Here is a 13,716-nt window from a genome sequence, read left to right on the forward strand (position 1 = left end):
CCTATGCTCTAAAGCCTGTTAAATTATCATTACCCATGTGACATGAAATCATCTGAGTTGCTGTAATAAGTGACATATGGAGACACTCTGACCTGGGACTCTACAAACTGAAGCTGGGTCTCTCCAAAGTGAAGCTGTTAGGATATTAGTTTGGAGTTACACTTCGTGTTTTCATATTAATTAAGTATGACTGATTTTCAAGTTTTGGATACATTGGTACATCTACAATCTAGGTGACTGTGGTTTGGGTTCATAAATGTATGAGTCTCCTGAGCTTTTCAAAACATTGAAACTACAAAGAAAAAGTTCATGTGTCACACATTTGTACAGTTCAAATGGCGCCATCCCCTGGCCAACACTTACCAATAACTTATCAGCAGAAAAAAATAATTAAAACTTTCAGTGCTGTCATTATTGACATATTCTTCAGTAAAGCTGCTACACATAATCACAATCTAAACACAAAAAGTACAGCTCTGTTTTCTCAGCAGACAATCCAGAGCTGTGCCCTCATATTTGAAATAAGGGCAAAGACCATAGAAGATACAGCCCTGTTACCCAGGGAGAAAAAAATATAATGGGGGAAGGGATTAGACTGTTCTTTTTATATGATCAATTCTTCACTTCTAGACAGTTTGAACACTTATAATTGTGTTACCTGCAGCGTCTTGACAGGGCTGGGCTCAGTGCCTTTGGATTGCAGAGGTGGAAACAGTGATGTCATATTTGTGAGGGTTTGACTTACAGAGTACATGGACTGTTTTCAAAATGACTGGTTATTGCAACTTCACCATGTTATGGCAAAAAGGGAGGTAAAGGGATAAGTTTCATTTTAAAAATTCATTAAAATTTCCCCTAAATCCATCAAGGTCTCCAGTGACTTTCTGGTTGAAAATTAACCTCTTATCAATTACCAACTGCTACATAATGTTTGTTTAATCAAAGTAAACAACTGTCATGCTACCCTTTTCTGATTATTACTGTACTATAACCTTAAAGTCCTCTTAATAAAAAAAATTTAAAAAAAAAATCTAAATTTTAACATACAAATTATAATACTATTTGTGTGAACTCATGCCCTACCTCCAGACACACCCCTGCGCTGAAACTTTACAGCCAGGTGTCATTCTTCCACAACTTGCAGATATGACACGTACAGCTTGAGCAGAGAACCTCTATTGCCTTTAAAACATGCTGCAAATAAAGGAACCAGTGAAAACGTGCTACGTCCAGACAAGTTGAGGATTGTTTTCGTAAAATCAATCATGATCGTTTCTTTGAAAAAGTACAGGAGACAAAGGAAGACGGATGAACTTTTAATTACAAATTCATTCAATATAAGCACAGAACAGATGAGAAATATTTTCCAGTACAGACATTAATAAAAGAAATCAGTCACATTCAGATCAGCAGAAAGTTCACACAAGCAATTCAGAAGTGAGATTTAATTTAGACAGTTACTTTTCATCATTACATGCTTGAAGTTGCATTACTCTTAAAGGTCAGATTTATTTTATCAAGTTTCCCACTTGACTGAAGAATGTCAGAATTCTTATGTACCAATCTAAAAACGTGCAGAAAGACAGTTTTAGGGTAAAGCAATTACAGCCCCCCCCCAAAAAAAAAAAAAACAAACAAAACAAAACACCACACCATCAAAAATCAAATAAACCCCACACTAAACAGAAACAAACCTGGGTTGTTAAGGATGAAGGTTAAATCCATGTTAGTGGTAGTTTTTGTATATAAAAAAGGCACAAACGACTGTTTTAGTTAACATTACATCTTTTAACTTGCTCATCACCGCATACCCACAATGATAACACTGACCAGTGGTTCAGTCAAACATGAGGAAAGAAGACAAACAAACAGACAAACCCACAACGGATCATTGCTCATACTGGGGGGGGGGGAGCAAAGCAGCAAACCTGTGGTTCATGACAAATCCAGAGGTTTTACCAGCTTAAATTGAGACTCATCATTAAAGCAGATACCAAGTATCATCCTTAATGCAGATTTCTTTCAAACTTGCAATGCTTTTTTAAAATTTCAAGCATCATAGCTTAGTAGTACATACAATGTGAGGAATTACTGGAGGCTGGTTTGGTTAATTAGCTTAATGCAATCAAATCAAAATGAAATGAAATGCTTTTAAGTGCCTGTTAAACTCAGGTGGTCAAAGCAAACAGTTACTACTCAAAGCTTAAAAAAAAAAAAAAAAAAAAAAAAAAAAAAAACTGCGGTATTATCATGGTGACTTTATTGCAACCTGGTTGTGGTGCAGCTCACAATGCACAGTGCTGACAATTTAGAGAAATAAATTGCTTGGAAAAACTGAATCAAAAACCAATTAGCCACAACAGTAAAAGCCAGATTACTTGTATTTTGAGCCTTTCCTGATGGATCTAATATTGTTCCATTTCAGTAGTGGTCAGTTATGACGCAAGTGCATTTGCTCGCTTGAAATTTAAGGCATCACATCTTAGAGGACGCGGCGATGGCAGCGGCTCCTGGACGGCTGTAAACATGCAAGGCAGCGTCCTGTAAAACACAAATTGAAGAAGAGAAACTCAAAAATGAGGTCAGACACTTTAATGGGCAGAATATTACTGTAATTACAATGTACTACTATAAGTACTTTGACACCAGATAAAAATCCATCCACACGTTTCTTCTTATTTAACACCTCAGTTTCATACCATGTCCTCTTACTTTAAGGTCAGACATCCTTTGATTATCTGTATCATCTAATGAAAGTCTTATCGATTGTTAAATGCTCCTTTCTAAAGAAAAAAAGAAAAGAAAAAAGAAAAGACTTTTGGGAAAGTCTCTAAAGATATTTAACTGTGAACCAGTGTGGCTAATGAATGAATGAAATTACAACTTGCACTGGATGTATGCTGTATATAAACACACAACTAGGGCTGAACGATTATGGAAAATAATCTAATTGCGATTTTTTGCCCCAATATTGCGATTGCGATGCGATATGCGATTATTTTTTAAGGTCTTTGTCTTCTGTATTATTAAACAAAGACAAGCAATACATCATATAGTATGGCCAATACTATATTACATTAATTTTAAACTGTTCTTTCCTGGAAGACAGACCTCTGTTATGATGACATGAGGTGATGCATGAATTGATGACTGACATTTTTATTTAACTTCTTCAATCACAACAGTATATTTGAACATACACAATAGTTTATTTTTAGCTTACAAACATCTGAGCATAAAGTGCTGACAAGGAACCCTGGTGTAAACATTAAAATGAAAGTCAGTACAATGTGCAGATTGCAGAAATATACATAAAAAAAAAATCAGTGGCTTTACCACACTCAGTTTTTCGACATCTGTGAACTACTAGACAGTCATTCAATTAAAAAATAATATAAAATAAATAAAACTAATAAATAAAAAATACACACATCTTACTGATCTCTGCAGTCAGTAACATTACACATAAAGTGCAAACATAATAGCAATTGTATAAACACACACACAAACACGCCTTTAAAGTTTAAAGGCGTGAAATTGGACGGTCTAGTTCTGATTAGCGTCACCGCTGTCTCGGTGGAGTTTAATAAACTCGGCCGTCTGCTTCTTGCTATCTAAAATATAACCAGACACTGGTGTAAATTCTCGACTGTCTCATACTTCTGTTTAATAAGTTTTCTGTTTGACGTTTAGTCAGCTGTGTGAAAACCAAGGAGGAACCCACCCGGGGGATTAATAAAGTTTTATTTTATCTAATCTAATAACTTTAATCTCAGCCAAACCGATTTACTCACGAACAAACAAAACACTGAAAAAAGCCCAACAATAACATTTTTAGGTTGTCTAAGTGACTTATATATTACGTTTAACCCGAGCAGCGACACTCCGCGGTGATCTGAAAATGATGTGCCGGGAGTTGTGCCGTTCTCGGCCGCATCAGTAACCCTCGAGCTCCCGGCTAGCTGTCGAGCTGGTGGGTAGCAGACGCCTCTGAAAACGTCGAAGCACTTTTGCAAATATGGGATATCTTGATAAACCGAGCAGATATTTGATGTTTACACAACTACTTTCTCGCCTGAAAATATTTATTTTGTGACCCAGAAAGATTAGTATGAGTAATTTTAAAACTTAGTAGCGGCCGCCATTGTTGGAAACTGGAGTTTGGCTGGGCCGCGCTATGAATTCTGGGATATGGTAGTAATTTGGACAGCCTTCGGCGCGTCGCTGTGACGTAATCGGTCTACAAATGCGGCCTCAGGAGGATGCAGCCCATGAATTTGGACATGTCCAGAGTATAATCGCAGCCTTTGCGGTTAGAAAATTGCACTTGATCATGTCGCGATATTATCGCAAATGCGATATATCGTTCAGCCCTACACACAACTAGACAAGGCCCGTTTACCTTCTTGGCCTCTGCATTGTACTTCTTGAGAAGAGTCTCAACTCTGTTTCCATAGTCTGGATGGGCAGCCTTCAAATTCTCGACCTGCAAGATACCCAAGAAAAACATTACAGTCCTGGAGGATAGCAGGTTCTTCAACAAACAAAACACACATCTTCTTCGTCTCCCCATGAAAAAAAATAAACAGATTACATACTGTAAATAGATTACATTTACCAATAAGCACAACATCTTTCCTGAAACCTCACATTCCAAAAAGCACAAACTATGAGCGACAGCAAAGTGAGAGACTGTAGTGCTTGGACTCACCATGCGTTTCTGGATGAAGAGCTGGGCTCCTTTCAGGGACCCTGCCATGTTCTGGCAAAGTCTCTGTCGCTCCTCCTCATTCAGGACCTGAGTGTAGAAGGTGCGAACCTGCAAAAAACACAGGTTTATTCTCCAGAGGAAAAAGGAACTAATCAGAAACAGATTTTGACTCAGTCCTTAACTGGATTTCCAAGTTCTTAAACAACATCTTATAACATACAGCTACCGTTTGTTACTAATAAGAAGTGGCCTTAGCTACAGTTGTGTTCCTTCCAAGATGAGGCCGAAGAAACCAAACGAGTGCAGTAACAGGAAGAAAAAGCCACTAAAACTAAATCTACATATTTCCATTACCCTTTAAAAAATGAGCAACAATTTCATCTTATCATTCGATCCACTGTTCATATTAAATACAGATTTATGCAGCTTTTTAATATTATCAAATCTGAAATTGCCTGGGCCTCAGACACTCTGTGTCACACGCCTACAGATCCTGTTAAATCATCATTACCTGTGTGACATTGTCTTCATCTGAGCTGTTGTAACGAGCAACATCTGCAGACACGCAGAACTTGGACTCCATAAACTGAGGCTGAGTCTCTGGGGCACTGAAGCTGTTAGGGTAGTAGTTTGGAGCGCCACCTGGTGGTCAAACAAAAACACTGGTGAGGCAGTGAAGGAAAGAAAGAAAAAATGAACAAAGACGAGATGTTTGTGGAAAACCATAATCAGTGACTATAGTGATGACATACGTTATTCACACATCTACCACTGTACAATGCATGAAATGTAGCGATAAAATTAATGTTTTATCGCTAGTTTTTACATTTTGTGCACAATGTAGATGACTGTGGTTATGCATGTAATGCCCATGTTATAAAATTATTTCTAATTATTTTATATAATAAGGGTGTTTTTGGATCACTAAGATTTTTTAAAACACCATCACTGATCGTCTGCTTCAAAGGTGACATGCACTTGTGTATATGTCACGTGTATAATAACAGTTAAAAATAACAGTTAAGAACTCAGTATAAATAAACTGTAACACTACCTGGATTAAAATTCCAGGATTACTCAAGATTCATTTCTGAGCCACAGGTACCAGACCTGATCACGTCTCACCTTGGTTGTCATGCATGCACATCGGACCATCACGCTGGTAGTTGGCCACACGAGCCCTGAAGGGGCAGTTGACAGGGATCTGCAGGTAGTTTGCTCCCAGCCGGTGACGATGCGTGTCTGGGTAGGAGAAGAGGCGACCCTAGACAAAGAACATGGAGGACAGAGCTCAATACCAACCTAGCTTTTCTTCATTCCCCCCTAGCTTGTCAAATCTGCCATAATGTCACCTGCAGCATCTTGTCAGGGCTGGGCTCAATGCCTGGTGGCATGTTGCTTGGGTCAAAGGCCGCCTGCTCCACCTCTGCAAAGTAGTTGGCTGGGTTCCTGTTCAGAACCAGTTTGCCCACAGGGATCAGTGGGTATTCTTTATGTGACCAAACCTGCACCGCGAATAAAATTTACAAATCACAAAAGTCATCTGTGATTTTCAAATGAGCACGTCATTATTTAGAGACAACCTGTGATAATATGGACGTTTTTGGAAAACAAGTTACCAAGTCACTGCACATTTATGTCACGTATTACTTTATAACTCAGATGTTGTCTGTTGTGCAGAACTGCGGTACCTTTGTAAGATCAAACGGGTTGAACCGGAACTTCTCAGCCTGCTCAAAGGTCATGACCTGGATGTAAAAGGTCCAGGATGGGTAGTTTCCATTAGCAATAGCATTGAACAGGTCTGCAATTCCATAATCTGGGTTGGTGGCTGCCAGGCGGTCTGCCTCTTCCACCGTCAAATTCTTTATTCCTTGATCCGTCTAAAAAATTTATTTAAAAAAAAAAATGAAGTCAGAGATGGCAGAACACACAACATAACAGCTAATAAAGCTGACCTCAGGCAGACCTTATAGTGGAATTTGCAGTAGACACGTTCACCATCGGCATTGACCAGTTTGAAGGTGTGAGAGCCGTAGCCATTCATGTGACGGTGGCCATCAGGCAAACCTCGATCGCTGAACAAGAAAGACACCTGCACAGGAGACAAGACAAGACCATGAAAACAACTGGAAGAGTTTCTGTGCCAATCACTGTCAATGATGACTACAAGTATAAAGACAGCGAGCAACAGTGCACAGAAAGACTTACTTGAAAATATTCTTTATCCTAAATGTGTATTTTAGAAACACCTCAGCTGACATGACATAATATACTAGACTTTTCAGTATCAGGCTCAGCAGCATCTACCTGATGCAGACTCTCGGGCCTCAAACTCCAGAAGTCCCACACCATGTCAGGGTCTTTCATGTGGGTTTGGGGATTGCGCTTCTGGGAATGGATGAAGGATGGGAACTGCACGAGATTAAAGATGGGACATTAATATAAGACAATGTACACTTGACTGATATTAGCACAGGTGTTGTGAGGAATGTGTCTCTGGTCTTAAATATCTTACATTAGGAATAACAAGCTTGGTTTATTTCATACGCCCTCGGGTTAGATATTTAATGTTAAAAAATAAAAAAAGACACAAAACTGAAAAAGCAGCCACACTTAACTATTTCCATGTTAGAAAAAAAAATGTACTGCTGTAATACTGCAACTCTCTGACACAAAATTATAAAAATCTGAACCATTACGGTCTGCCCAGACACATGCGTCCCTACACCCACTCACCAGCATGGCATCCCTGATGAAGAAAATTGGGGTATTGTTGCCCGTCAGGTCCCAGTTGCCATCTTCAGTGTAAAACTTGACTGCAAAACCTCGAGGGTCACGCACAGTGTCTGCAGACCCAGCCTCTCCAGCTGGGAAAATAAAAAAAGTTCAATTGATATTTTACAGACAAATCATGAATTAGTATCACTATCCACTAACTTAGTCTAAAAGACAATGTTCAGCATCTACAGCATACAAATCGACTGAAAGTTCACTGTTAATGTCCTTTCTAATGTCACCCAAGTTGAGATGTTAAGAGCACCACTTGCCAACACAGGGCCAGCCTGCTTATAGGTATCAATCCTTTACCAAATACTCACTTTTACTCACTTTTACTCACTTTTACTCACTTTTACTCACTTTTCCATTTTCAAGGGATGGTTTATGACTCATACAAGCATCTAATACAGTCACACTTTCATGAAACACTCAATACGTTTTAAATGTCCATATTCTCCTATGACAGCATTTCAAAACTGTTTAGCACGCATGCATTTTCTCCCCATATTTTCACGAGCTTGTTATCTGTCTTCAGCAGACATGAACATGCTGTGAGAAGATTAAGGCTTCATATAATTGAGGGGGTAATTTTCTTATATATATTCCTGTCAGTTGAAATATAAAAAATAAACAGGATGTTTTTAAGTCAAGTCCAAGTTCTGAGGCAAATTCCATCCTATGCAAAATTCAAAATAATAAATGCAAATTATTATTATTATTATTAAAAAAAAAAAAAATGAAATATGCTAAAGGAAGATGGGAAGAGGCTGAATGGGTTTGTGACGTAGCAGCTGCTCAGTGCAGTCCAGAGGTGCCACTACAGATGTTAAAAGCAATAGACTATGTGCATGTTAGCATATGCTACTTCCGGTGTGGAAACTCCTGTGGGGAGCTTTGTTTCCAGTGTCCTATTCGCACCTTGTTTACGGTCCAAAACAAGTTAAGCAAATGAATGAATCAAGCGGCGATTTACATTTCTATAGATGTCTTGGGCATTTAGCCAATATATCGGTAATGGATGTTCATCGACTTGTTGATATTTTTTCCCCCGCGCCTCAGAGCAAAAGAGAAAAGGGATTCAAATTTTATATTTCTCAGTATCTGTAAACAGCGGTCCTTCGTTTATCGCGGTGTTATATTCTAAAAATAACCAGCGACAGGTGAAATCAAGTAGCCAATTTTATTTTTTGACGGTGCAAAACGTTTCGTGGACATACAGTACTGCATTTCAGAGTCACACTGCTAGCAATCGATGCAGCGATTCTGTACTGTACAGGAGAGACGTCACGGAGGAGATCGTCTGCAGCGATCAGGACGCAGGACACATTGTGATGTTTAAAAAAAAAAAAAAAAAAAAGCATGCAAACTTGCACTAAAAAAATCTGCGAAACAGCGAGGTGAAAGGTGAACCGCGTTATAGTGAGGGACCGCTGTAATTTTGAAGGTAAGTCACAACATACCCTTCGTAAATACTAATGTATAGAAACCCTTACCAGCAATCATTCATTTTTTGTGTGGCTTTTTTCACGGTTTGTTAACATGCTGTGTAGGTGTGTACTTGACTAGCTGATATCGACATAACGGGGGAAACATCTGGTTTGACTATTCTTCACCTGTAGTTTGAATGCTGAACATTTGCCTGTTTAAATCATAAGACCAGTCACTATACAGAGATGTGCTTCTGAATGTGGACGATGTGTCTTCTGCAGTAATGCAGTTCTGCTTGTGTTGAGTGATGTAAACAACTGATCATCTAAACGCTTTAAACGTCAAAATTGATCATTAGATTTTTTAATGACACAACAGCGGTGAGTGTTCCCACCTTCTGCTCTTTGTAACTTAACGCGATCTTTCCGTTTTCGAGTTTTGGACATGATTGTGGAGTATATCTTCGCAGTAGCGATTGACCGCAAAGTAAAGCTACCGGAAATGTACAACCCCACATCCGGTCTCAAACCAGGAAGTTAGCATTTTCTCGTGCACAGGGTCTATAGTCCAAACAATCACACCAAAACTGTGTCGTCATCAACAACAACAACCACCCCCCAATAAGCAAATCTGTAACCATTAACAAGGCGAACCCATGAAATCCTCTATGGTCGTTCTTACCCACAGTGGAGAAGCGGACAGCAATTGGTGTAGTCTTGCCAACATGCTCAAACACTTTGGCTTTGCAGTAGCGAGTGATGTCATGAGTGACCTCAAAGTAGCCAAACGCCCCTGAATAATGGAGAAAAAATGAAAATAAATACAAATTTTAGAAGACATGTATGCTAATATAAGCTTCACAAATTTTGAGTTCTAGTTTTTACTGTATTTATCATGGGAACAAATCTAAGACTCTTGAAAGTAGGCCAACAAATAACTTGTTCAATGTCTGTCCAAAGTCTGAAGCCCTGATCTGTAAAGCCTGTAAAGATTAACAATTGTTCGGAGTTAATCCACAAATAAGCAGGATCCACATTTCCTTTTATACTTATTTTTTTGGTTGTCTTGTTTTAACTTTGTAATTTAATGCAGTCATTTGTAGCCATCTGCCTGCACCAGAATACAATTCTTGACTAAATTTGCACATAAATTTGAACACTTTCCAATGTTAAGGATCAGACCAATGCTTGATCTCAGACATAAGTGCACCACATGCCTGCTGTTAAGACCTTTTAAACACTGGGAGTCTTTGGTGCCAGGTGCTGAATATGTACCTTAGTAACTCTGCATCTGTGGCATTCTAGTGCATATTAAATGGCCAGTGTTGAGAATACACTGCATAGTGTACAAAGTGTTGTCACCAACAAATTGAAAAGTTGTCCTAGCCATTAAACTTTATCATTTTGAATAATGCATTGTCGATGTCTAGATCTCAAGCTATGATTTGCCTACTACTTCAGGCATTAGAACTAAGAAATGATTCATGTCTGAAGACTTTATAAATATAGAGCTAATCCCACGGTGAGTCATTTTAGCATTGTATTTGTGGATGTAGGTGGAAACAACCAAAAGGCACAAGACTAATAATATTGTGTAACAAAAAGCATGGCAGCAGTCATAACTGCTACAAAAACAATGATGTCAGAAATTACACAAACATTTTTGAATGATGTTGACCATAGATAATGAATAAATTAATTGAAGCCTTTAATTTTTTTACTGCCAGCAGGAAGACTTAAAAGAGTGTTACTTACCAAAACTGTGTGCGAGAACCATTGAGGGGCTCGAAATGAAATAAATATAGTGGGACACTATTTCTGGCCATACTGCTTAGCCCTAAGTGTTGGCATAAAATGTCTAGCCATCCTATTGACCTGAATGGCAACAATTTTTACGTTTGGCTTTCTTTACTTAATTACAAATATTCCTTTAAGAACGCAAAGCGTTTTTGTTAGCCTGTTAGTCAGCGAATATAAATAACAATTTTTTTAACCTTTTCTTACACACGATCAGCAGTAGTTTGTGTGCACTTTTGCACTGCTATAACAAAGGGACAGCAAATCGGATAAAAAAAAATAAAAAAAAAAGAGCATCATGACTACAGCACAATGCCTTACCTGCCCCTTTGGCATGGACCACTCTCTCTGGGATTCGCTCACGGTCAAAGTGGGCCATCTCATCTGTGAAGACAACATCTTGAACCAGCAGCGGCCCTCTTGGTCCTGCAGTCTGCAAGTTCAATTTGTCTCCCACTGGATGGCCACCGCCTGTGGTCAGCACATCTGGTTTCTGATAACAGATGGATAATAATAAAAAAAACAAAAAAACAACGACAACAAAAAAAAAAAACCCCCACAAAAACAGAAAGCATTAAATATATCTTGATGTAAGACTATAACAAAGACTAATGCAATACAGCTGGTCTTTCTTTAATGCAATTTTAACCTTATGGTTATAATGAAGAAACAAAATCAGTGCAAAATACTAAGTGGCTTAACATATTAATCAATGAAATCATCTTCAGTGTTTGACATTACTCCTGCATGAGCCTTAAACTGTTATAATAACTCATTGTCTAAATGAACGCCCTTAAAACTGGCACTTTTGAAAGAAAGTATCTATGAACCTAACAAAGATATTGACAAAGTTGCACAAGCAGTTAAAAAAGGCAGACTGAGTTAAGCATAAAAAAGTGACACGTGTATACAATGGTGCAGTTTCGCAGGTGTACTATCATAACAATAACGCTGAAACTTGAAGCTGCTATGACGGCATGCTTTTTGTCTTTACGTGACTCTCAAACATGCTCAAAACAGCACGAATAAAAACAATTCTGCGACATGAACTTGGTTACTTTACAACGGCAATTTACTCTAATATGCCCTAGTTATATATAGATAGGAGGGTTGAAGTTCAAACAAATAACCCTGGACCCACTTCTTATCTTCATGGTTAAAGTCTCTTTCACGGCTGTGAAAAAGTATAAAGGACTAAATACGACTGTATGATAAATACTTAAGACTAAAACTACACTAAAAACATTAATGTAGAGACTACAGGACATGAGCTACAAGCTAGCTCTTAGTTAGCCTGTTACCCCTGGACGACCTTTCACCCATTTCCAACTGTGGTAGCCACCGCGGAGTAAAATCACTTGATATAACCCAATGCATATACAGACCTGAGAACCTCGATTCGCCTTCCATGTCTTCATTTGGTCAGTAGCTTTATCTCTGTCGTCAGCCATCTTCACAATTCGGTGCTTAGACCACACACTGTGCAGAATATGTTGCGCACAAAACACTGCTATCGTTTTATACCTACGCCAGAATTTCTTCCTGGACAGTGCCCGACGTTGCTCCGCCCCCCTGCGCCTGCTCCTGACCCACTTACGAGACTGAAGAGAAAGCACCAAACCAAAAACAGGCTGCTGATCGTACATAAATCTTTATGCAATGTTTAAGTGTGAAAAACCTTTATCTTTCTAACCTACTCACTAAATATTCACTTTTAAACTGAAAATGCCGTCCTTTATTTGTAAGACAAAAACAAAATAGTATGCATAAAATAGATACCTTATCTGAGGACACGCCTTAATGTTTACCGTTAACGCAAGCAAATCACCGAACAGCATATTTCCTTATTATTATTATTATTATTATTATTATTATTATTATTATTATTATTATTATTATATTGCAGCATAACTAAATTGTAAAAGAGTAGAAGAAAAAGGTGGAAAATGGCAAAAAAAAAAGAAAAAAAAGAAAACCCAATTTCTGATCTTTGAATTAATGTCAAAATTATTGAAATGTTCACTTGCACTGTACTGTTTATTGTACTTTCATTGTAGTTTACATGTTAGTACTTTTGCTTTTAGCATCTCACAACCTCAGTTAAGAAATTATTGCAATGATTTACAAATCTTAAACACATATTTTAGTCACACATAGAATAATATATATTTGCCATTTTAAGAAATATACGTAACAGATCTGAAACAAACAAGCAAAGCTAGAGCAGGGCCATGTTCCACGCTGTAGCTTCCCCTTTTTTTTAACGACAGTCCATAACAGGGTTTTGCAGAGATGTTTGAAGGGGCGGGTGCTAAAAGTTAGAAAGGGGCACATAGAACCAGACAGAATAACAACAACCCACGTTCATCAAGAATCCAATGTGGAATCGAGTCATACTGTATCACTGTCATCAGGTGGGGACAATGCAAAACGTAGCCTATGTTTACCTGATAGGGTACAATGCTGTGAATGAATTGCTGCTGCTCCAGCTGCTGATAGAGCTGGGGAGCAGGGTTATGTTGATCTGAGGCTGTAGACATTAAAAAGTCCATAGGAGAGATGGTAGCTGATTAAACAAGTGTTATGAGATAATCATAAAATGTAAAGATTGATGACAGTGCTCGGAACCATAAGGCAACATTGAAAAAAAATGTGGAAAATAAAGTGACACTGAAATATTAGTAAGGCAAAAGACAGGGGTTGTTCTGGTCGGGTAAGAATGCAACAATACAAAAAATGTAACAGAATAATTTGGCTATAATTTGCTAGAATATGTTTTTGTCATATTTGAAATATAAATCTAATACGATCTGTTTTTAAATGTATTTTCTTTAAAACAAAGTGTCTTTTTTGAATATCGTAATCCATAATTATGTGGATATGCATATAGATAGTTTTTAGTGAAATATAAGCCCCCTATAAAGGCAGGGAAAAGCCCTGTTACTCACTTTAAAACAAAATTTGTTCCCTAAAATGGTGGACAATGCTACAGACACATGA

General features: G+C 38.1%; 1 protein-coding gene across 1 annotated transcript; it reads right to left on the reverse strand.

Annotated features, from left to right (window-relative positions):
* Nucleotides 1-1,697: 1,697 nt before the first annotated feature.
* Nucleotides 1,698-12,278, reverse strand: LOC146665237 (catalase-like). The gene is made up of 13 exons (XM_085412781.1): nucleotides 12,102-12,278; nucleotides 11,038-11,209; nucleotides 9,602-9,712; nucleotides 7,451-7,581; nucleotides 7,022-7,126; nucleotides 6,681-6,806; nucleotides 6,403-6,594; nucleotides 6,064-6,216; nucleotides 5,837-5,975; nucleotides 5,223-5,353; nucleotides 4,712-4,819; nucleotides 4,403-4,486; nucleotides 1,698-2,541 (listed from the first exon to the last, which is right to left on the reverse strand). The coding sequence occupies exons 1-13, from the start codon at nucleotides 12,165-12,167 to the stop codon at nucleotides 2,476-2,478; spliced, it is 1,584 nt and encodes a 527-aa protein (XP_085268907.1). The 5' UTR covers nucleotides 12,168-12,278; the 3' UTR covers nucleotides 1,698-2,475.
* Nucleotides 12,279-13,716: the final 1,438 nt, after the last annotated feature.

The sequence above is a fragment of the Rhamphochromis longiceps genome, linkage group LG7 (assembly GCF_057381845.1).
Source record: "Rhamphochromis longiceps isolate RC_006_pf linkage group LG7, R_longiceps_female_GT1.1, whole genome shotgun sequence".
Classification (NCBI taxonomy): domain Eukaryota; kingdom Metazoa; phylum Chordata; class Actinopteri; order Cichliformes; family Cichlidae; genus Rhamphochromis; species Rhamphochromis longiceps.